Source organism: Eleutherodactylus coqui, chromosome 1 (assembly GCF_035609145.1).
Source record: "Eleutherodactylus coqui strain aEleCoq1 chromosome 1, aEleCoq1.hap1, whole genome shotgun sequence".
Taxonomy (NCBI): domain Eukaryota; kingdom Metazoa; phylum Chordata; class Amphibia; order Anura; family Eleutherodactylidae; genus Eleutherodactylus; species Eleutherodactylus coqui.
In genome coordinates this window covers 361,223,739-361,245,953 of record NC_089837.1, presented here as the reverse complement: position 1 = coordinate 361,245,953, position 22,215 = coordinate 361,223,739, and the positions used below count along the sequence as shown (strand labels likewise).

The 22,215-nt window shown below is 44.8% G+C and overlaps 1 protein-coding gene across 1 annotated transcript in view; it reads right to left on the bottom strand.

The window, feature by feature from the left end:
- Nucleotides 1–991: 991 nt before the first annotated feature.
- The window catches only part of LOC136595105 (interleukin-18 receptor 1-like), a 48,568-nt gene continuing 27,344 nt past the window's right edge, over nucleotides 992–22,215 (bottom strand). Inside the window, exon 5 of the mRNA XM_066588694.1 lies at nucleotides 992–5,141. Within this exon, the coding sequence (XP_066444791.1) occupies nucleotides 4,774–5,141 (368 nt within the window). The 3' untranslated portion in view covers nucleotides 992–4,773. The remainder of the gene's footprint in view (nucleotides 5,142–22,215) is intronic.

Genomic DNA, 22,215 nt, shown 5'->3' with positions numbered 1-22,215 from the left:
AAGCTGCCTGCACATGGGAGGATTTCTGCTACAGTCCGTGGCGGGCGTCTGCACCACGGATCCGCAGCAAATATTGTCCATAGTATGCTATGGGAAAATGCTTTTTCCTGCATATTTGTGGAAAGTAATTGCAGTTTCTGCAAATGGAGAAAAAATCGCAGCATGCTCCATTTTTGCGGGGACTGCTTCCATTGATGTCAAGAGAAGCCATCCAACCCACGGCACATGTGCAATTATCATTTCAGACCAGTCGCGGATTCTGCATCACCGCCTAGCGTCAACTCGGGGAAAAAAATTGAATACAAAACGTGTACTGTGCAAGTCCGACGTTAGCCGCCGGGTCCATCCGCAGTACAAATGAAGACACAGTACGCACGGCCACCGCTGCTGTCAGGATCGGACTCCGATGCGGCCCCCTAATGCAAAATCCGGCTCTACCTAAGACATAGAAGTGGGAGCAGTGCGAATGTATTTGTGTAATATGCATTTGTCTGTATGCAATATACATTGTGTATGTCTTGTGTATATATGTGCAGGTAAATATATTCAGGAAGTATTATTTATATCTACAGCATGTGGTATTCTATGCACAGTATATGGTACAGTATATGTACAGTTTATGGTATATATATGGTGTTCAGTATAATAATTTTTTTTGTATAGTCTTATTTTTTGTTACATTTGTTGGCTAGATGGAAAGTTGGAATTCAAAATCAATTCCAATGGATAATATAATATATCACAGTCTGACGCTGGCTGTATTAAATAAGAGTCATCAGTATTTACAGCATGCGCTAAAAGGTACAAATTCATATAAAACAGATGTAATATGGCTGCATCCATACGGTGTTAAGAGTAGATGTTTGCAGCAGTGGTCATGCACTTTTGGTACACCAGAAAGTAATGTAGTGTTTAGTATCTACAATAGATGCGAAAACTTGCCACAAGGCTCAACAGTGGCCCAACAAATCGTTTAAACTTAGCATTTCACAAATTATACATTTTTTAATTTATATTGAGGTATAAAAACATATATGAAAATTCTTCACATTAACACAAAAACTTCAGTAAACAATGAAACCGAATCTGTCAGTGTGTATACATCCTCTGACCAGTTGAAATCTAGCTCTACAATTTTTAATAATTTACTTGTAAAATTGCTACACAATTGACTGAGTCTTCAGGCCAACTGCACTTAATGCAGACCAGGACTGTTGATGATATTATATGGTTATATGATATTCAATATGGTTTTGAGTTAAAGGAGTTTTCCGAAATCATTGTTTTTCTATTTTAAGAAGTTGCCTGTGTTCATCCCACCAAGTCTGCTTATATGCTGCAGAGTCAGCCTGTGAACAGAAAGTCATTGGTTCTGCAGCCAATCATAGACCTCAGCCGTTGCCTACTGAGGTCTCTGATTGGCTGCAGCAACCTGTGACATTCCATAAACAGGCTGACTCTGTAGCAGAGTGAATGAAGATGCTGTGCTGGAGCTGCAGGAACCCAGGACAGATGAATATGGAAGCAGATAGAAGCAGAGCAGTAGATCCATGCTCCTTGATAGCGGCTTGATAAAGACCGGAAAGGTCAAAACATCACCTATACATCTATCTATGGAATAATAAAGGCTTCCTTATGTAGATCGTCTGCATCATTTATGCTGCCATGCTTTATATTTTATACATCTGATTGAAATTTGGGCTGATGGTCCACAACTCTGGCATCTGGCTTCGCATTGAATAACGTGATTCATTGCTCGTCCACATGAAGTGGGTAACTAATTGAGTGCTGCTGGACTTATTTTTTCTAATAGGTTTGCTTGTGATTTTCATATTACTCTGTGGGAAGAACGGTAGCTACTACTTTTTAAAATCACTAATGATTCAGAAAAGAAGTCTCTAGTGCCTCTTGTTAGCTAGAACAATTTTGAAGGCTTTTCAAGCTACTCAACGTAATCCTGTTGACAGTCATTTCACAGAGTTTTTTGTAGAGAGCAGCAAAAACCATATAGATTGTTCTCACTTTAACCCCTTAGTGACCAAGCCTGTTTGCGCCTTAATGACCATATCAAATTTTGAATAACTCCGTAAAGCTTTTGCTTATCCAAGTGATTCTGACATTGTTTTTTCGCCACATGATGTACTTCATTCAGCAGGTAAAAGTAGTCTGATAGAATTTGTGTATAATTATTAAAAGCACCAAAAATGGGAAAATTTTGAAAAAATGTTCACTTTTTCACATTTTCAACGGCGATATCTCAAATATGTGCAAACATACTGTCCAAATTCTTGATAAGATATATATTTCCATCTGTTTACTTTATTCTGGCCGCACATTAGAAAAAGTTCAGTTTTTTTAACCATTTAAGAGAAGTGCAAATTTAACATTGATTTTTAACATTTTGAGGAACATTTTCCTTTCCTACACCAAGCCAAGATTACAAAGGCACATAGGTGTCAGAATGATAGATACCCCCACAAATGACCCCATTTTAAAAACTACACCCCTTAATTTATTCACTGAGGGGGTCGTGAGTTTTTTTACCCCATAGATTTTTTTCAGGAATTAATGCAATTTAGAGGAGAAAAAAATAAAATTTCATGTTTTTGCAAATACGCCATTTAAAAGATGGGATTTCTTTTCTATAATGCGCATGAAAATGTGTATTTGCACCCAAAATGGATACCCCAGTTTGTCCTGTGTTCACAAACATACCCATTGTGGCCCTAATCTTGTGTCCGTATGCACAACAGGGTCCAAACCGAAAAGAGCAGACCGTGACTTTCAGAACAGTCATTTTGCTTGAAGGCGATTTCAGCCCAATTGCCCAATTGTAGAGCCCTTGATGGACCAAAACAATAGAGAACCTCCCCAAAGGCCCCTATTTTGAAAACTAGACCTCTTAACAAATTTATCTAGGGGTGTGCTGCACATTTTGACCCCACAGTTTTTGAATGAATCTAAGCAAAGCAGGAGGAAAAAAATTAAGATTTTCATTTTTTTGGCAATTATGTCGCTTTTAAACCCGTTTTTTTTTTTTTGTGCAGCATACATATCAATGAAGACTTGTACCACAAAATGGATACCGCTGTTTGTCCCGTGTTCAGAAGCATACCCATTGTAGCCCTAAAATTATGTCCGTATTCACAACGGGGACCAAAACTAAAGGAGCAGCCGGTGGCTTTTAGAACAGACATTTTGCTTGAAGGCGTTTTAGGCCCCATTGCCCACTTGTAGAACCCTCGAGCGGGCAAAACCATAGAGAACCCCCACAAATGACCCCATTTTAAAAACTAGACCACTTAACGAATTCATCTAGGGGTGTACTGTATATTTTAACCCCACAGTTTTTGAATGAATCTGAGCAAAGCAGATGGAAAAAATTACGATTTTAATTTTTTTTGGCAATTGTGTCATTTTAAAAACATTTTTGTTTTGTATAGCATACATAGGAATGAAGACTTTCACCCCAAAATGGATACCCCCATTTGTCCCGTTTTCAGAGACATACCCATTGTGGCCTTAATATTATGTCTGTATGCACAAGGGGGCTCAAATCGAAAGGCGCATCAAACTTCAACTGTGTCTTAACTTTTACGTAATCGCCATTATCTATTGGATAATGGCAATCACGTGACTGGGGACCACTTACTGCAGCCCTCGGTCACTGCTCTGGGCTCTTGGCTACATTTAGTAGCCAGGAGCAAGAAAACTTTGAATTTCCCAGGCCCTCAACCGCTTTTGCGCTTGCGTCCGCCATTTTGCTAATGGGCATATGTGCCAAAGTTGAGGAAAGGTCCGTGGATAAAGATCCCATCGGGGGACATCACCAGAGGTAAGTAATTTCACCTCCCCTCACGAATCTGATCTGTGATTGGAGATGAAATTTTCACTTATTTTACTTTTACGTGATCGCCATTTTCAATTGGAAAATGGCGATCACGTGACCAGGAACCGCGTTTTGCAGGCCCCGTAAAATCTCCAGGCTCTCAGCTACATTTGGTAGCCAGGAGCAGGGAGATTTTAAATTACCCTGGCAATCTGCGCCTTTTGCACATGCGTCTGCCATCTTGGCGGCGGGTGTGTGCGCAGAAGCCGTGGTGAAGTCCATGGATAAATACTGTGCCTTAGGTACGTTATTTCATCTCCCCTCACGGATCATGTCCGTGAGGGGAGATAAAAACTTAAACTTTTTTTTCTTTTTTTTTAACTTTTTAAAAACTTTTTTTAACTTTACATGATCACTGTTACCCATTGGATAGCAGCGATCATGTCACCGGGAACCACATACAGTGGCTCCTGGTGACATCCCTCTGCTCTCGGCTACACATGGGAGCCAGGAGCCGGAGAATTTTTTAATTTCCCGGGCCGCGAGCGACTCCTGTGCGCGTGTCCAACGTATGACGTCTGGCACCCATGCGCAGAAGGCGCCGACGGGACCTGGGAGCAGCTGAATCTTTAACTTTTTTAAACTTTTTACTAACTTTTATATGATCGCCGGCATTCGATAAATGCCAGCGATCATGTGACCGGGTGAGGGGACCCGCGGCCTGGAATGGCAGCTCCAGGTTGCCGGCTACCTCCGGAAGCCGGCAGCATGGAGCTGTCACGTCCTCAGCTTGCAGGGCCTTAATCCTAGCAGGAAACATATTTCTATGTCCTCAGGGAATAAGGCCCAGCAAGCTAGGACGTGAAAAAGGAATGGGCTGGTCACTAAGGGGTTAAGCTAATGCCCATTTTAATTGTGAGTCAGGTCCATTCAGCCATTCAAAATTAGACTTTTTCATTATCTATGGTCTGCATTGCTTTTAGTTCTAGTGAACTGTCTCTTAACTTGATAGGCTTTACTGGCATTAAATACTGCATTTTTTTCCAAAATTCTGAATTTAGAGGGCTCGATTTATTTCCTTTCCATTTGACTCTATTTTTCATCTTAAGAAGTTGCAGAGATTCTAGTTGGAAGCCTTGTTCACTTAAAGGAGTAAATTCAATCAAAATGACTTTAATCTTCCTCTCCACCATTGCTTTGTGTAACCCACTCTCAAGTTCATACATTGCTTTGCAAGAAGTGAAGCTTTTGTTTAAGATGACGATTAATCTTCTGCTCTTTTCTAGAAATGGGTTCATGTCATCAACCAGAGCTGCAGTAGAGGAAAAAGTAGGTTAGTGGGTATTTGAATATACCTTGAGTACAAAGGTTCATATACAGTAGTACATATAAAATGGTTTTTAAGTGTTTCCTATTTTTAAAAAATCTTGAAAAATCTCCGAAACAGGTTTGTGGGCTATGACTGATTATGATGAAGATTTAGCAGTTTTACATAAGTTTCCTTGCTTGACTACATTTTTTACTTGCGTTATCTTTCTACATCAGATTTTTTGTTAGACTATCAGAATTTTTTTCTAAACAAGGCAATGCATGTTATTAGAATATTAGACATAAACACAAAAATTGCCCTCTGTCCTTTTAAAGCCAAATTTGACTATTTAGGATTTTCTGTTTAAGCCCTTTAAGGATATGGCTATTTTTGGGTTTTACTACTTGACCAATGCCCAAATTGTCTTAATGTCTTTTATGACTTCTCTTTAGAGAGGTCATACATTTTTCAATAACACTTTGAGGCACAAAATCATTTACATACTAGTTATTGCAGAAAAGAAAAAGTGTACGTTTGTTAGTTTTTATTCAATTTTATTACAGTCAAATGACATAAATTTAAATACTACCTTCCCTCACATATGTGTAGTTAGAGTACTGGTGCTGGGTTCTTATCTCAATTGCATTAACATATCCATATGCATAAAAGCCAATTTGTCACAGCACACACACCACCTTGTGTTGAAAGGAAGGATAATCCTGGATATACGGTGCACGCCCAACACGATCCTGGATCCTGGATCGGATGTATAGTAGAGCCAAACGAGAAGGAGAAGAGCAGCACTCCAGGGAATAGTATCAAAGAGAAACCTTTATTGTGCCCACAGACAACGTTTCAACCCTAGTTACACGGGTCTTTGTCAAGTCCTAAATACCATATACAGACTCCCAACATTTAAAGCAACCATAGCTCCACCCTCACCAATCAAATGCAATGCATCATTAAACAATTAACCAATTAAAATAGACCTTCAACAATTGGGTGGATTAGTTTGGAGACACACATGCAGGGTATAAGTAAATAATTAAGCATATACAAGAGTGCCATACCACATGTTGTAGTCTCAAGAGAATGAATCAGCCCATCCTAGTCTATACCGGGGGTATCGCGTACTGATGATGTCAGCAGCGTCATTAAATGGCTCGCATTGATGAAGATATTCCTTCTCTGTATTCATTTACGCTAAGTCCCGATATACTGTAACCGCGCATGTGCGGGAATTCAATGTTCTCGCACGATCTACTGCGTCCCCTTAACGCAACAGGCGGAGGTCTACGCAAACAGCGTACAGGGTACACAGCCTCCTATATAGAGTACAGCCCACTTCTAACAAAATGTTAAACTACGGCTAAATGCCGATGTGTAGAGTCTGCGCATGTGCGGAGAATTAATCTTTTCGTATGGCCTGCTGCAAAGCGTCTAACATACTGGGCGTAATATCCCGCTAGATATGGAAACCGGAGTGGTACTAAAATTATAGTCCGCTCACACTGAGCCAATAAAGCGCAACAAAACCCTCTCTAGCGCAACTAGCGCATTTCAGCGCACATTCTATACAAGGATAAAAATAACCATATTTTAATCAGTGTCAAAAAAAACAAAACAACAAAACTGGCCCATTAAATAATCCTAACGCCCTATTATTAATCTAATCTATAACCGTAGTATGGAATTTCTCCTGCTAAACATACAGCAGAGTCATGTATAACAATCGCCACTGTACACAATAAGGAAGTATATTGATGTTACAATATATTGCATGGTCCATTCTCTATAACACTCATGCCTTGAATGCATTACAACATTACTATATGACACAAAAACAATTAATAGTTTGGAATGCTTATACGTTTTATTCAGACCAATTATACATAAAATAATAGGTCAAATATAGAATTTCATAAATGTATATGGTGTCCACTTTCACTATTCCACCCAAAAGGATCTAAAAGGAAAGAAAAGAGAATTAAAATCAATGATCAAATAGCAACATATGAATCTAGAAACCAAGCGTAAATCTTCAGTATGGAAACATACATATCGCACTCAATCACATTAAATAGGGAAGTAGATTGTAATCAAGGTTAAGGCCATTTGGGGCCAGTGCATCGAGCGTAAAAATCCACTTTGCTTCAAGAAGTTTTAACCTCTTCTCCCTGTCCCCACCTCTTATATCCTTGTCCACCGAATCAATAACTCTGAAGCGCATTTGGCTAAGGGTGAAGTCACACGAACGTATATCGGCTCGGTTTTCACGCCGAGCAGATATACGTTGTCCTCGTGTGCAGGGGAAGGGGGGGGGGGATGGAAGAGCCAAGTGCAGGAACTGAGCTCCCGCCCCCCTCTCTGCCTCCTCTCCGCCCCTCTGCACTATTTGCAATGGGGAAAAGTGGGACAGGGGCGGGGCTATTTCTCGGAACTTCCCATTACAAATAGTGCAAAGGGGCGGAGAGGAGGCAGAGAGGGGTCGGGAGCTCAGTTCCTGCACTTGGCTCTTCCATCCTCCCCCCCCCCTGCATACAAGGACAACGTATATCGGCTCGGCGTGAAAACCGAGCCGATATACGTTCGTGTGACTTTACCCTAACAGAGTGATTGAAATCGTCAAAATGTTTTGGGATAGGTAACTCACGTTTTTTTGTTCTGATGTTGCTTTTATGGTTAGCTATCCTTTTGCGGACCTCCGTGATGGTTTCCCCCACATACAGGAGGCTGCACGGACAGCTAATCATATATACAACAAATAAAGACCAGCAGCTGTACCAGCCTCTAATAGCAAAACGTTTACCCGATCTGGGGTGTGTAAAATCGTCGCCCTTAAACATATTATGGCAGGCCGCACATCGCAGGCATGGAAAATTGCCGTTTCTGACGGGAGCTAGGGTTCTCTGTACAGAACCCGCCGACAAAGAGCATGTAGTTCGGACCAAACGGTCCTTCAAATTGCGTGCACGTCTGTATGCCATTATCGGAGGGGCAGCAAATTCTGCAATGCCAGGGTGACAACCGGCCAGAACATACCAATGTTTCTTTAAAATATGTCGTATCTCCTTGCTGCAAGGTCCATATGTAGACACAAACGGTATGCGATTTGTAGTCAGGGCCATTTTTGTGGAAGAAAAAAGGGTGGAAGCACGATCTACCTGTTTAACCCTATCCATATGTCCAACCAGCAAATCATGTGGATAGCCTCTGGAGGAAAATTTCTTATACATCATCTCAAGGCATGCATCAAAATACTCATCTGTTACCACCCACCGGACCCTGAGCATGTGGTTCCAAGGTAGTGACCTAATCATGGCCGGCGGGTGGCAACTGGAGTAGTGCAACAAATTATTTCGATCTGTAGGCTTTATGTACAAATCCGTTTTTAGGCAATTCCCTTGTTTAATGACTAAAACATCAAGGAATTGTATGGATGTATCAGATGCTGAAAGCGTGAACTTCAATTCCGGCAAGAAGTTATTCAGTTCTTTGTGGAAGGTGTCTAGCTGTTCAAATGACCCATTCCATATGACGAAGACGTCGTCGATGTACCTCCACCATACCTGGGCAAAGGCCCAGGATGGGGAGGTAGAGAGACGCGTCTCCTCCATATGGCGCATAAAGATGTTTGCGTAAGATGGGGCCATATTGGACCCCATCACGGTCCCTTGTATTTGTCGGTAAAACCGATCTCGATAAACAGAAAAATTATTGGAAAGAACCAACATCAATAGGGTCAGTACCAAGTTCACACACCCTGTTGACAGATTTGAATCAGACAGATAATGACCAACTGCAGCGATACCATTCTCATGTTTGATGATAGTGTATAATGAGGATACGTCAAAGGACACCAAAATGGCACCCTCATTAATAGTAACCAGACTTAATTTACTCAAGAAGTCGGAAGTATCCTTAATATAGGACATCGCATCAGTTGCGTGTTGGCGAAGCACTCTGTCCAAGAAACAAGACACATTATTGTATACTGAGCCTCGCCCCGACACGATCGGTCGTCCCGGGGGGCATTCAAGATTTTTGTGGATCTTGGGTAGAGTGTAAATCTTAGCCATCACGGGAAATGTAGGAAAAAGGAAGTCAAATAAGCGTTGATCAATCAGTCCTTCATTCCTGGCCTGGTCAAGAACCACTTTTAGTTCACTTAAAGCCTGATTTGTGGGATCCAATGTCAATGGTTCATACACTGACGTATCCGCTAGCTGAGATGCAAGTTCATTGTGATAATAATCCAAGTCCATAATAACTATGGCTCCACCTTTGTCAGCTAGACGGATAGTCAGTGTATCATCATTACTGAGGGATGTGATCGCCTGCCAGTCAATCTTACTCATACTGGAATATCTTTTGTGACGAAATTGGCGAGCTCGTACAATGACAATGTCACGATTCACCAATTTGGCATAAGTATCCACAGCTGGATCAACCCCTGGAGGTTGAAACCTACTGGGATTACGCAATCCAATGTTCTGCGATGTAAATCCCTCATTTGTTGTACATGCCATATTTACAGCAGTTTGAACTCCTTCAAAACCTGAAAAATGAGTCCGCAACCTCAACCGTCTCAAAAACTGTCTAATGTCAATGTCCAGCTTAAACCAGTCTATGTCCACAACCGGAACAAAAGAGAGCCCCCTAGAGAGAGCTCGATCCTGTGATACAGTCAGTGTCTTAGATGAAATGTTGACAATAGATACCTCCGTCATCTCCTTGTTCTTGTCCCCGAGCGAGTTTGCACTCTCCTTAGATCTTTTTCGGGAGCGGTTGTGTTTCTTACCGCCTCTTCTCCTTCTCTTGCTCGGAATGTCGTATTTATGCCTTTCGGGGGTCGATGGCCTAAAAAAGGCTCTCCTGTTGATAAAGATGGACCCACCGCCTCAGCAGACTCTGAACCTGCGGATGACCACCCAAATAACTTCTTTATCAACAGGAGAGCCTTTTTTAGGCCATCGACCACCGAAAGGCATAAATACGACATTCCGAGCAAGAGAAGGAGAAGAAGCGGTAAGAAACACAACCGCTCACGAAAAAGACCTAAGGAGAGTGCAAACTCGCTCGGGGACGAGAACAAGGAGATGACGGAGGTATCTATTGTCAACATTTCATCTAAGACACTGACTGCATCACAGGATTGAGCTCTCTCTAGGGGGCTCTCTTTTGTTCCGATTGTGGACATAGACTGGTTTAAGCTGGACATTGACATTAGACAGTTTTTGAGACGGTTCAGGTTGCGGACTCACTTTTCAGGTTCTGAAGGGGTTCAAACTCCTGTAAATATGGCATGTACAACAAATGAGGGATTTACATCGCAAAACATTGGATTGCGTAATCCCAGTAGGTTTCAACCTCCAGGGGTTGATCCAGCTGTGGATACTTATGCCAAATTGGTGAATCGTGACATTGTCAATGTACGAGCTCACCAATTTCGTCACAAAAGACATTCCAGTATGAGTAAGATTGACTGGCAGGCGATCACATCCCTCAGTAATGATGATACACTGACTATCCGTCTAGCTGACAAAGGTGGAGCCATAGTTATTATGGACTCGGATTATTATCACAATGAACTTGCATCTCAGCTAGCGGATACATCAGTGTATGAACCATTGACATTGGATCCCACAAATCAGGCTTTAAGTGAACTAAAAGTGGTTCTTGACCAGGCCAGGAATGAAGGACTGATTGATCAACGCTTATTTGACTTCCTTTTTCCTACATTTCTAGTGATGGCTAAGATTTACACTCTACCCAAGATCCACAAAAATCTTGAATGCCCCCCGGGACAACCGATCGTGTCGGGGAGAGGCTCAGTATACAATAATGTGTCTTGTTTCTTGGACAGAGTGCTTCGCCAACACGCAACTGATGCGATGTCCTATATTAAGGATACTTCCGACTTCTTGAGTAAATTAAGTCTGGTTACTATTAATGAAGGTGCCATTTTGACGTCCTTTGACGTATCCTCATTATACACTATCATCAAACATGAGAATGGTATCGCTGCAGTTGGTCATTATCTGTCTGATTCAAATCTGTCAACAGGGTGTGTGAACTTGGTACTGACCCTATTGATGTTGGTTCTTTCCAATAATTCTTTTGGTTATCGAGATCGGTTTTACCGACAAATACAAGGGACCGTGATGGGGTCCAATATGGCCCCATCTTACGCAAACATCTTTATGCGCCATATGGAGGAGACGCGTCTCTCTACCTCCCCATCCTGGGCCTTTGCCCAGGTATGGTGGAGGTACATCGACGACGTCTTCGTCATATGGAATGGGTCATTTGAACAGCTAGACACCTTCCACAGTGAACTGAATAACTTATTGCCGGAATTGAAGTTCACGCTTTCAGCATCTGATACATCCATACAATTCCTTGATGTTTTAGTCATTAAACAAGGGGATTGCCTAAAAACGGATTTGTACACAAAGCCTACAGATCGGAACAATTTGGTGCACTACTCCAGTTGCCACCCGCCGGCCATGATTAAGTCCCTACCTTGGAGCCAGATGCTCAGGGTCCGGCGGGTGGTAACAGATGAGTATTTTGATGCACGCCTTGAGATGATGTATAAGAAATTTTCCTCCAGAGGCTATCCACATGATTTGCTGGTTGGACATATGGATAGGGTTAAACAGGTAGATCGTGCTTCCACCCTTGTTTCCTCCACAAAAATGTCCCTGACTACAAATCGCATACCATTTGTGTCTACATATGGACCTTGCAGCAAGGAGATACGACATATTTTAAAGAAACATTGGTATGTTCTGGCCGGTTGTCACCCTGGCATTGCAGAATTTGCTGCTCCTCCGATAATGGCGTACAGACGTGCACGCAATTTGAAGGACTGTTTGGTCCGAACTACATGCTCTTTGTCGGCGGGTTCTGTACAGAGAACCCTAGCTCCCGTCAGAAACGGCAATTTTCCATGACTGGGATGTGCAGCCTGCCATAATATGCTTAAGGGCGACGATTTTACACACCCCAGATCGGGTAAACGTTTTGCTATTAGAGGCTGGTACAGCTGCTGGTCTTCTTTTGTTGCATATCTGATTAGCTGTCCATGCGGCCTCCTGTATGTGGGGGAAACCATCACGGAGGTCCGCAAAAGGATAGCTAACCATAAAAGCAACATCGGAACAAAAAAACGCGAGTTACCTATTCCAAAACATTTTGACGATTTCAATCACTCTGTTAGCTAAATGTGCTTCAGAGTTATTGATTCAGTGGACAAGGATATAAGAGGTGGGGACAGGGAGAAGAGGTTAAAACTTCTTGAAGCAAAGTGGATTTTTACGCTCGATGCACTGGCCCCAAATGGCCTTAACCTTGATTACAATCCACTTCTCTATTTAATGTGATTGAGTGCGATATGTATGTTTCCATACTGAAGATTTACGCTTGGTTTCTAGATTCATATGTTGCTATTTGATCATTGATTTTAATTCTCTTTTCTTTCCTTTTAGATCCTTTTGGGTGGAATAGTGAAAGTGGACACCATATACATTTATGAAATTCTATATTTGACCTATTATTCTATGTATAATTGGTCTGAATAAAACGTATAAGCATTCCAAACTATTAATTGTTTTTGTGTCATATAGTAATGTTGTTGTAATGCATTCAAGGCATGAGTGTTATAGAGAATGGACCATGCAATATATTTCATCAATATACTTCCTTATTGTGTACAGACTCTACACATCGGCACTTAGTCGTAGTTTAACATTGTGTTAGAAGTGGGTTGTACTGTATATAGGAGGCTGTGTACCCTGTACGCTGTTTGCGTAGACCTCCGCCTGTTGCGTTAAGGGGACGCAGTAGATCGTGCGAGAACATTGAATTTCCGCACATGCGCGGTTACAGTATATTGGGACTTAGCGTAAATGAATACAGAGAAGGAATATCTCCATCAATGCGAGCCATTTAATGACGCTGCTGACATCATCAGTACGCGATACCCCCGGTATGGACTAGGATGGGCTGATTCATTCTCTTGAGACTACAACATGTGGTATGGCACTCTTGTATATGCTTAATTATTTACTTATACCCTGCATGTGTATCTCCACACTAATCCACCCAATTGTTGAAGGTCTATTTTAATTGGTTAATTGTTTAATGATGCATTGCATTTGATTGATGAGGGTGGAGCTATGGTTGCTTTAAATGTTGGGAGTCTGTATATGGTATTTAGGACTTGACAAAGACCCGTGTAACTAGGGTTGAAACGTTGTCTGTGGGCACAATAAAGGTTTCTCTTTGATACTATTCCCTGGAGTGCTGCTCTTCTCCTTCTCGTTTGGCTCTAACATATCCATATGCAATAGTTAACTGATGGATCGGATACATGTCCATGATGAATATACCCGGGCTATGACTTTATCTTTGGTATATTTATAGAATATTGTTGTCTTTTTTTCCGCTTAGCTTCCTTTTAATATCCTGTGGACCATTGCCTATTGGTCTTTATTTCAGCTTACTGCCATATTTAAGTTCAGGAACTTCTACTTGTACTGTATTATAACACAATGGTTTGTATGTGCTTCCTTGGAATATCCAATACCTTTGTTTTATACACTGACGTTTGTAATACAGCACTTGGGCAGACCATTCCTGGATCCTCACATCCTGCACTCCTAGAATATGGAGCCTAAGTTACAGCCAGACACAGTCTAGCATGCCCTAAAACACTTTGCTGCCATAACACCTGAAAAGATCAGAAAGTCATGGAAACACCACAGAAACTGATAGGGAAAGGCAGGGGCAGCATGTATGGCTGCATCTGAGGCTCCCAGGTCCCACTATTAAGGCAAAATGGGGGCAAGACTCTGGCATCACCCCCCTAACAATTTACTTCAGACAAACCCTCATTAGCAAGGCACACGCGCTGGCACATCTTAGCTAAGCACCACACTACTGGCAACCAAGGACAATCACTGCCTGCGGGTGACAGCGCTGCCTCTTCTCCTGGGTTACATGCTGGTATTGCTGTCCAACCCCCCCCCCCCCCTCCACACACACACACATACACACACACACGACCCTACGTCCACAGCACACACAAAAGTTTCCCTGCGAAGTATTCAGCTGTCCTCATGCCACATGCTCGCTTCATAGTCACACCACCCTCATGTCTATTTATAAGTGCGTACTGGATGAGGAGGAACCAGAGGCACACACAGCAGAAGGTTGGCAAGGCCAGGCAGCGACCCTCTTTGAAAGTGTGGGCGATAGCCCACAATGCTGTTGAGAATTGATGATAAGTTAACTTACGATTAGCATTCCAATCCCGTGCCACCTCTGCCACAAAATTGTCAGGAGCTGCAAACGTGGGCATTAAGGGGACTCAGGTGCCAGCACTTCTACACATCTCCACAATGCAGCAATACTCTGTGTGGGAAGCACGTGAGCGTGCCCAGGGTCAGGCTTGGTCCCAGCCTCAACCTTGTGTGACCCAAGGTGCCGCGAGTTACATAGCAATGGGAAATCCATGTGTCCCCACACAATTCATTCTGTGTAGGTGTCAGATAGCTCAGCACCGCAATGGGAAGTCTTAAAGTTCTTGGGCTCGCCTATGCTGTCGGTGCACAAAGATGGTATTACACAGGGAGAAATCAGGGTGCCCAAACATGGCAGTTTCACCCCGCCAAGGACCTCGGCCCACATTTCTACAGTAGTCAGTCAGTGTATTTGTGCCAGACAGGTAAAACACCACAGTGGGAAGTCTTTGAGCACCCACAGCATAGGCGAGCGCCTGGAACCCAAGGAAAGTATTACACATAAGGAAATCAGAGCACCCAAACATGGCAGAGTTTTACCCTGCCAACGACCTTGGCCCACATTTCTACCCTAGTCAGTCAGTGTATTTTTGCCAGACAGGTAAAACACCGCAATGGGAAGTCTTTGAGCACCCACAGCATAGGCGAACCCCTGGAACCCAAGCAAAGTATTACACATAAAGAAATCAGAGCGCCCAAACATGGCAGTTTCACCCTGCCAAGGACCTCGCCCTCAGCTCCCACCCTCATTAATCGTGGGCATAAAGCGGACTCGGATGAAAGTGCAGCTTTGAACGTCTCATTGATCCAGTAACACTTCTTTTGTTTGGCCCAAACCACTGTCTTAGATAACTGTGGTAATGCGAGAGAAAATACATGCTCAGTGCTGATCCCCAGACCCCAAGCAGGAGGAGGAGGTGGCATAATAAGGCCGAGAAACCATGACCAAGGTCGGACCCGCAATACTCTGTGTGGGAAGTACGTGAGCGGGCCCTGGGTCAGGCTCGGTCCCAGCTTCCACCTTGTGTGACCCAAGGTGGCGTAAGTTAAATAGCTATGGGAAATTCATGGGTCCCCACACACTTCATTCTGTGTAGGTGTCAGATAGCTCAACACTGCAATGGGAAGTCTTTGAGTACCTTGGGCTCGCCTATGCTGTGGTTGCACAAAGATGGTATTACACAGGAAGAAATCAAAATGCCCAAATATGGCAGAGTTTCACCCCGCCAAGGACCTCAGCCTTGGCCCACATTTCTGCCAGTCAGTGTATTTGTGCCAGATAGGTAAAACACAACGATGGGAAGTTTTGTGCACCCACAGCATAGGCGGACCCCAGTAACATTTCTATAGCAAGAGTATAGGTGAACCCCCTCAAACCAATCAGTAGAAACTGCATAGGCGGACCCCAGTAACATTTCTGTAGCAAAAGTATAGGCAGACCCCTGTAACATTTCTGTAGCAAGAGTATAGGCGGACCCCAGGGCATTTCTGTAGCAAAAGTATACACGAACCTCTAAAACTATTCAGTAGAAAAAGTATAGGCGAACCTCTGTAACATTTCCTTAGCAAGAGTATAGGCAAACCCATCAAACCATTCAGTAGAAAAGGTATAGGCAGACCCCATTAACATTTCTGTAGCAAATGTATAGGTGAACCCCTCAAACCATTCAGTAGAAACTGCATAGGTGTACCCTAGTAACATTTCTGTAGCAAAAGTATAGGCAAACCCCTGTAACATTTCTGTAGCAAGAGTATAGGTAAACCCCTCAAACCATTCAGTAGAAAAGGCATAGGCAGACCCCAGTAATATTTCTGTAGCAAGAATATAGGCAGACCCCAGTAACATTTCTGTAGCAAAAGTATAGGCGAACCCTTCAAGCCATTCAGTAAAAAATGTATAGGCAGACCCCAGTAACATTTCTGTAGCAAAAGTATAGGCAGACCCCTGTAACATTTCTGTAGCAAGACTAGAGGCAGACCCCAGTAACATTTCTGTAGCAAGCGTATAGGAGGACCCCAGCAACACTTCTGTAGCAAAAGCACAGGCGAACCCCTGAACATTTCTGAAGCAAGAGTATAGGCAGACCCCTGTAACAGTTCTGTAGCAAAAGTACAGGCAGACCCCTGTAACATTTCTGTAGCAAGAGTATAGGCGGACCCCAGTAACATTTTTAAAGCAAGAGTATAGGCGGACCCCAGTAACATTTCTGTAGCAAAACTGTAGGCAGACCCCTGTAACTTTTCTGTAGCAAGAGTGTAGGCGAACCCCTGAAACATTGGTGTACCAAGAGTATAGGCGAACCCCTGAAAAAATTTGGTTACCAAGAGTGTAGAAGGCCAGAAAAATTAGTTAGATAGTAGTATAGGCTAGGGCCATAAAAATTGGTGTACCAAGAGTACAAGTGCACCCCTGAAAAATTGCTCAACCGCGAGGGCAGGTGAAACCCATAAACATTTTTTAAAGATACAGCTTGCTGTTGCTTAATTTGTAACAGAGCCTGGAGGCAGCCCTGTGAAAAAAATTGGTTTCTGTTAAAGTATCAATTCCTTTCAAATGTTGAAATAAAATAAAAATCCTTTAAACAGAGCCTTTTGGGCCGCAGGAAAAATTGGCAGTTCAGCGTGATGACATGCTGTTTTAGGAGGAAGAGGAGTAATAATATCTGAGAGTGATTGACAAAGCTAATTCCCCCTTTTTTCCTGGAGGATGCACTTTTCTCCTGTTGAAACGAAAAGAATCATTAGGTTCCGCTGCTTTCCACTGGTGGAGAAGAGAAGTCTTGGGAAATCCGGCCTTTGTTCATCTTTATGAATGTAAGCATGTCGGCACTGGCAGTTGACAGGTGGGTATGCTTATCCATGATGATTCCCCCAGCTGCACTAAACACCCTCTCTGACAAGAGGCTAGCGGCAAGGCAGGCCAGCACCTCCAGGGCGTAAAGCGCAAGTTCGTTCCACATGTCCAGCTTTGACACCCAATAGTTGTATGTAGAAGAGGCATCACGGAGGACGGTGGTATGATCGGCTACGTACTCCCTCACCATCTTTTTATAGTGCTCCCTCCGACTCAGCCTTGACTGGGGAGTGGTGACACAGTCTTGCGGGGAGCCATAAAGCTGGCAAAGGCCTTGGAGAGTGTTCCCCTGCCTGATCCCTGCTCCTTCCCTGCTACTTGGCCCTCTGAACTGCGTCTTCTGCCACTAACGCTGTCAGATGGGAACTTTAGCATAACTTTTGCACCAGGGCCCTGTGGTATTGCATCACTCTCGTACCCCTTTCCTCTTCAGGAATAAGAGTGGAAAGGCTCTCCTTATACCATGGTTGAGAAGGGTGTACACTCAGTGATCCGTGTTCGCCAGAATGCGTCTAACGCGAGGGTCACGGGAAAGGCAGCCTAACATGAAGTCAGCCATGTGTGCCAGGGTCCCAGTACGCAACACATCGCTGTCTTCACTAGGAAGATGACTTTCGGGATGCTCCTCTACAGCCCATACACGCTGAACAGATGAGAGGCAAGCAGTGTGGCCAGCTGTCTCTTTTCCCTCCTCCTTCTCCTCCTCCAAAACGCAAGATATAGACATGAGGGTGGTCTGGCTATCAAGCGACATACTGTCGTCCCCCGTTTCCTGTTCCAACCGCAAAGCGTCTGCCTTTATGCTTAGCAGTGAACATCCCAGCAGGCAAAGCAGCGGGATGGTAACACTAATTATTGCAACATCGCCGCTCACCATCTGGGTAGACCCCTTAAAGTTTCCGAGGACCAGGCAGATATCTGCAATCCATGCCCACTCCTTAGTAAAGAATTGCGGAGGCTGATTACCACTCCGCTGCCCATATTGCAGCTGGTATTCCACTATTGCTCTACACTTTTCGTACTGCCTGGCCAACATGTGCAGCATAGAATGTTCCAGCGTGTGGGCATGTCGCACAGCAGTCGGTGCTCTGGCATCTGAAACCAACGTTGCAGGGTCCTCAGGGTGGCAGTGTCCATGGTGGACTTGCGGAAATGTGCACAGACACGGCGCACCTTGCCGAGCAGTTCAGACAAGTGGGGGTAGTTTTTCAGAAACCGCTGAACCACCAGATTGAAGTCGTGGGCCAGGCATGGCTCGTGTGTGAGGCTGCCGAGCTGCAGAGCTGCCACCAGGTTACGGCCATTGTCCCACATGACCATGCCCTGTTGGAGGCTCAGCGGCGAAAGCCAGAGGTCGGTCTGCTCTGTCAGATCCTGCAGAAGCTCGGGGGCCGTGTGCCTCTTGTCACCTAAGCTGATTAGTTTCAGCACGGCTTGCTGACGCTTGCTGCCGCTGTGCTGCCACGCCGCGCGCTACTGACTGCTGGCGACGCGCTCACACTTCTTAATTGAGAGGTAGAGGTGGCAGAGGAGGGGGAGGGTTTGGAGCAGGTGGCATAGAACGCCGCAGATACCAGCACTGAGGTAGGACCCGCTATTCTGGGTGTGGGTAGGACGTGAGCTGTCCCAGGCTCTGACTCGGTCCCAGCCTCCACCAAGTTCACCCAATGTGCGGTCAGGGAGATATAGTGGCCCTGCCTGCCAGTACTTGTCCACGTGTCCATGGTTAAGTGGACCTTCCCAGTAACCGCGTTGGTGAGGGCACGATTTATGTTGCAGGAGACGTCCTGGTGTAGGGCTGGGACGGCACAATAGGAAAAATAGTGGTGACTGGGGGCCGAGTAGCGTGGGACCGCCGCAGCCATCATGTTTTTGAAAGCCTCCGTTTCCACAAGCCCGTATGGCAGCATCTCCAGGCTGATTAATTTAGCAATGTGCACGTTTAAAGCTTCTGCATGCTGGTGGGTGGCGGCGTATTTGTGCTTTTGCTCCAATGCTTGTGTTAGCGACAGCTGAACGCTGCACTGAGAGACATTGCTGGATGGAGTGGAGGACGGCGGAGGTGAGGTTGTGGGTGCAGGCCGGGATGCGCTCGTGCCTGTGTCCTGGGAAGAGGATTGGATCTGTGTGGTAGGTTAGGACACAGGGGAAGAGGCAGTGGTGTGACCCAGAGGCGGTGAATGGCCTTCGTCTCACCTTGTTGGGTGTTTGGCCATCATATGCCTGCGCATGCTGGTGGGGGTGAGGCTTGTAGTGGTGGCTCCCCGGCTGATCTTGGTGTGACACAGGTTGCACACCACAGTTTGTCGGTCGTCCGCACTCTCACTAAAAAACATCCACACCTTTGAACACCTAGCCCTCTGCACGGAGGCTTGCCGCGAGCGGGTGCTTAGGGAAACAGTTGGGGGATTCTTCGCTCTGGCCCTGCCTCTACCCCTGGTTACTCCACTGCCTCTTCCAACCTGTCCTGCTGCTGCAGTTGCCTCCCTCTCTGAAGCCCTGTCCTCAGTAGGCTTAGCAAGCCAGGTGGTGTCAGTTACCTCATCGTCGAGCTGCTCTTCCTCCGAATCCTCTGTGCGCTCCTCCCTCGTACTTACTGCCCTTACTACTACCTAACTGACAGACAACTGTGTCTCATCATCCTCATCCACATAAAGTTCTTGAGAGAGTTGCCGGAAGTCCCCAGCCTCAGCAACTGGGCCCAGGAACTTTCCAAAGGTTGGGCATCAGTCACGACAAACTCCTCAGGTGAGAGAGGAACCATTTTTTCCCACTCATGGCGGGGACCCAAGAACAGTTCCTGGGAGTCTGCCTGCTCAGAATATGTCATTTTCATGGAGTGAGGAGGCTGGGAGGAAGGAGGAGCAGCCAGAGGATTCAGAGTTGCAGTCCCTAGGCTGGGAGTAGTGGACTGCGTAGAAGACTGGGTGGTCGATACATTGCTGGACGTGTTTACTGCCATCCACGACGGGATGTGCTCGCACTGCTCTGTTTGTAATAAAGGTCTACCACGCGGACCCGTAAATTGTGATATGAAGCTCGGGAGCCCAGAAACTTGCCTCTCACCTAATCCCGCAGCAGCCGGCTGTGATTAACCATGCCCAGGAACTCAGCCTGTGCCCACACCCTCACTTGGGCGTCCGCGTCCACGTCCTTGACCCTTACCCCTACTCCTCATCATGGCGGATTAAATAAATTACCCCACTGTACAGCACTGACAACTGCGGCTTAATTTAATGCACACACAGACTTGTACATAGCGGAGGCTATATGCTGTGACCTTAAAAAATTAACCCGCTGTCTTCCGCTGATACCTAGGTGTAATTTACCACTGGCAGAGACTTGTAGATAATAAAGGCTGTATGGAGTGGGAGAAGACTCTAAAGCCTGTGGATAGTGCTGGTAACTGCGGCTATCTCAACCCCACCAAGAAAAGGGTATTGTGAGACGCTCTGCACAGCAGCAGAGCTAAAATACTTTGCAATGGCCCAGGAAATATTACAGTACTGTTTAGCGGTAAGACCACTGTCGAATGCACTGCAGACACAGAACGGTATAACTGAAGTTGTTTGCAGTAGACTAGGAAATGTTAGAGTGTGGTTTCACAGTGAGAGCTGGTTGTACGGCACTGCAGGCTGAGAACACTATTACTGAAAGGCTAGGAAAAGGCCTAGATACGTAATACAAAAATTGATGCACTACTGCTCCCAGCCAGCCACAACTATAATGCACACGGTGAGATGTAGCCCTAAGAAGGACCGTTGGGGTTCTTGCATGGAGGGTCAGGACTGTATAACTTTCCCTATATAAGTAGCTGTGTCTCTACACTCTACGTCATGCACTGCAGACACGGAACAGTATAACTGAAGTCGTTTGCAGTAGGCTAGGAAATGTTAGAGTGCAGTGTCACAGTGAGAGCTGGTTGTACGTTGGGGTTCTTGCACAGAAGATCAGGAGTCCTGTAAAACTTTCTCTATATAGGCATCTCTGTCCCTAAACTCTGCGTAATACACTGCAGACTAAGAACGCTATAGGTAAAATGCCCTGCACAGCCCGAGATGCTTAAAAAAAAAATTGGTGCATTACTGCTCCCAGCCAGCCACAACAGTAATGCACACGCTGTGGACTAGCCCTAAGAAGGACCGTTGGGGTTCTTGATGACAGGATCCTACTCTCACACTGTCCCTATATCAGCAGCAGCACTATCCCTAACCTCTGCCAGCATGTGTCTGAGGCGAGCCGCAGGCGGGACCAGTTTAAGTACTCGGCAGTCACCTGAACGGCCCAGCCACTCACTACTGTGGGTGGGGGGGGGGAGTGAGAGGGCTGGCACGTCACAGCAGGAAGTGGTAATGCCTTCTCTGCATGTCTATTGGCTAGAAAATGGCGCTAAACATGCGGGAAAGGAAATGCAATTGACTTGAGTACGTGTGGTGTTCGTCTCGAGTAATGAGCATCTCGAGTACCCTAATGCTCGAACGAGTGTGCTCGCTCATCTCTAGATATAATAATAGAAATACCAGTTTTATGAAGTCTGTTCAAATACTACGAGGAGCACATGGAAATATGGAGAGTCTGGTATCAGACAAAATTCCAAAATTTTGGAATGTGTGTGTCCTCAGTTTTAAAGGCATGTCTAAACTGCACCCCACCCCCAACCTCCCCTAATGACATCAGGGAGAGGCCTGCTGGGTGAATGTACAAATTTTAGTTACTAATTTCTCCTTTGAACGATAGCAGTATTTCATTTTAGAGATGTATAGTCTCCCATTTGTGAATTGTGTGAGGAGGAGAGAGACAATGATGAAGATGTTGATCAATAGAACTTCGTAATTTTGTCATGGAGATACAAGAGCTATAGCCATGCTAATTGCCACATCCTCAAAGTAAGGGTGGACACCCACTGGCGTTTTTT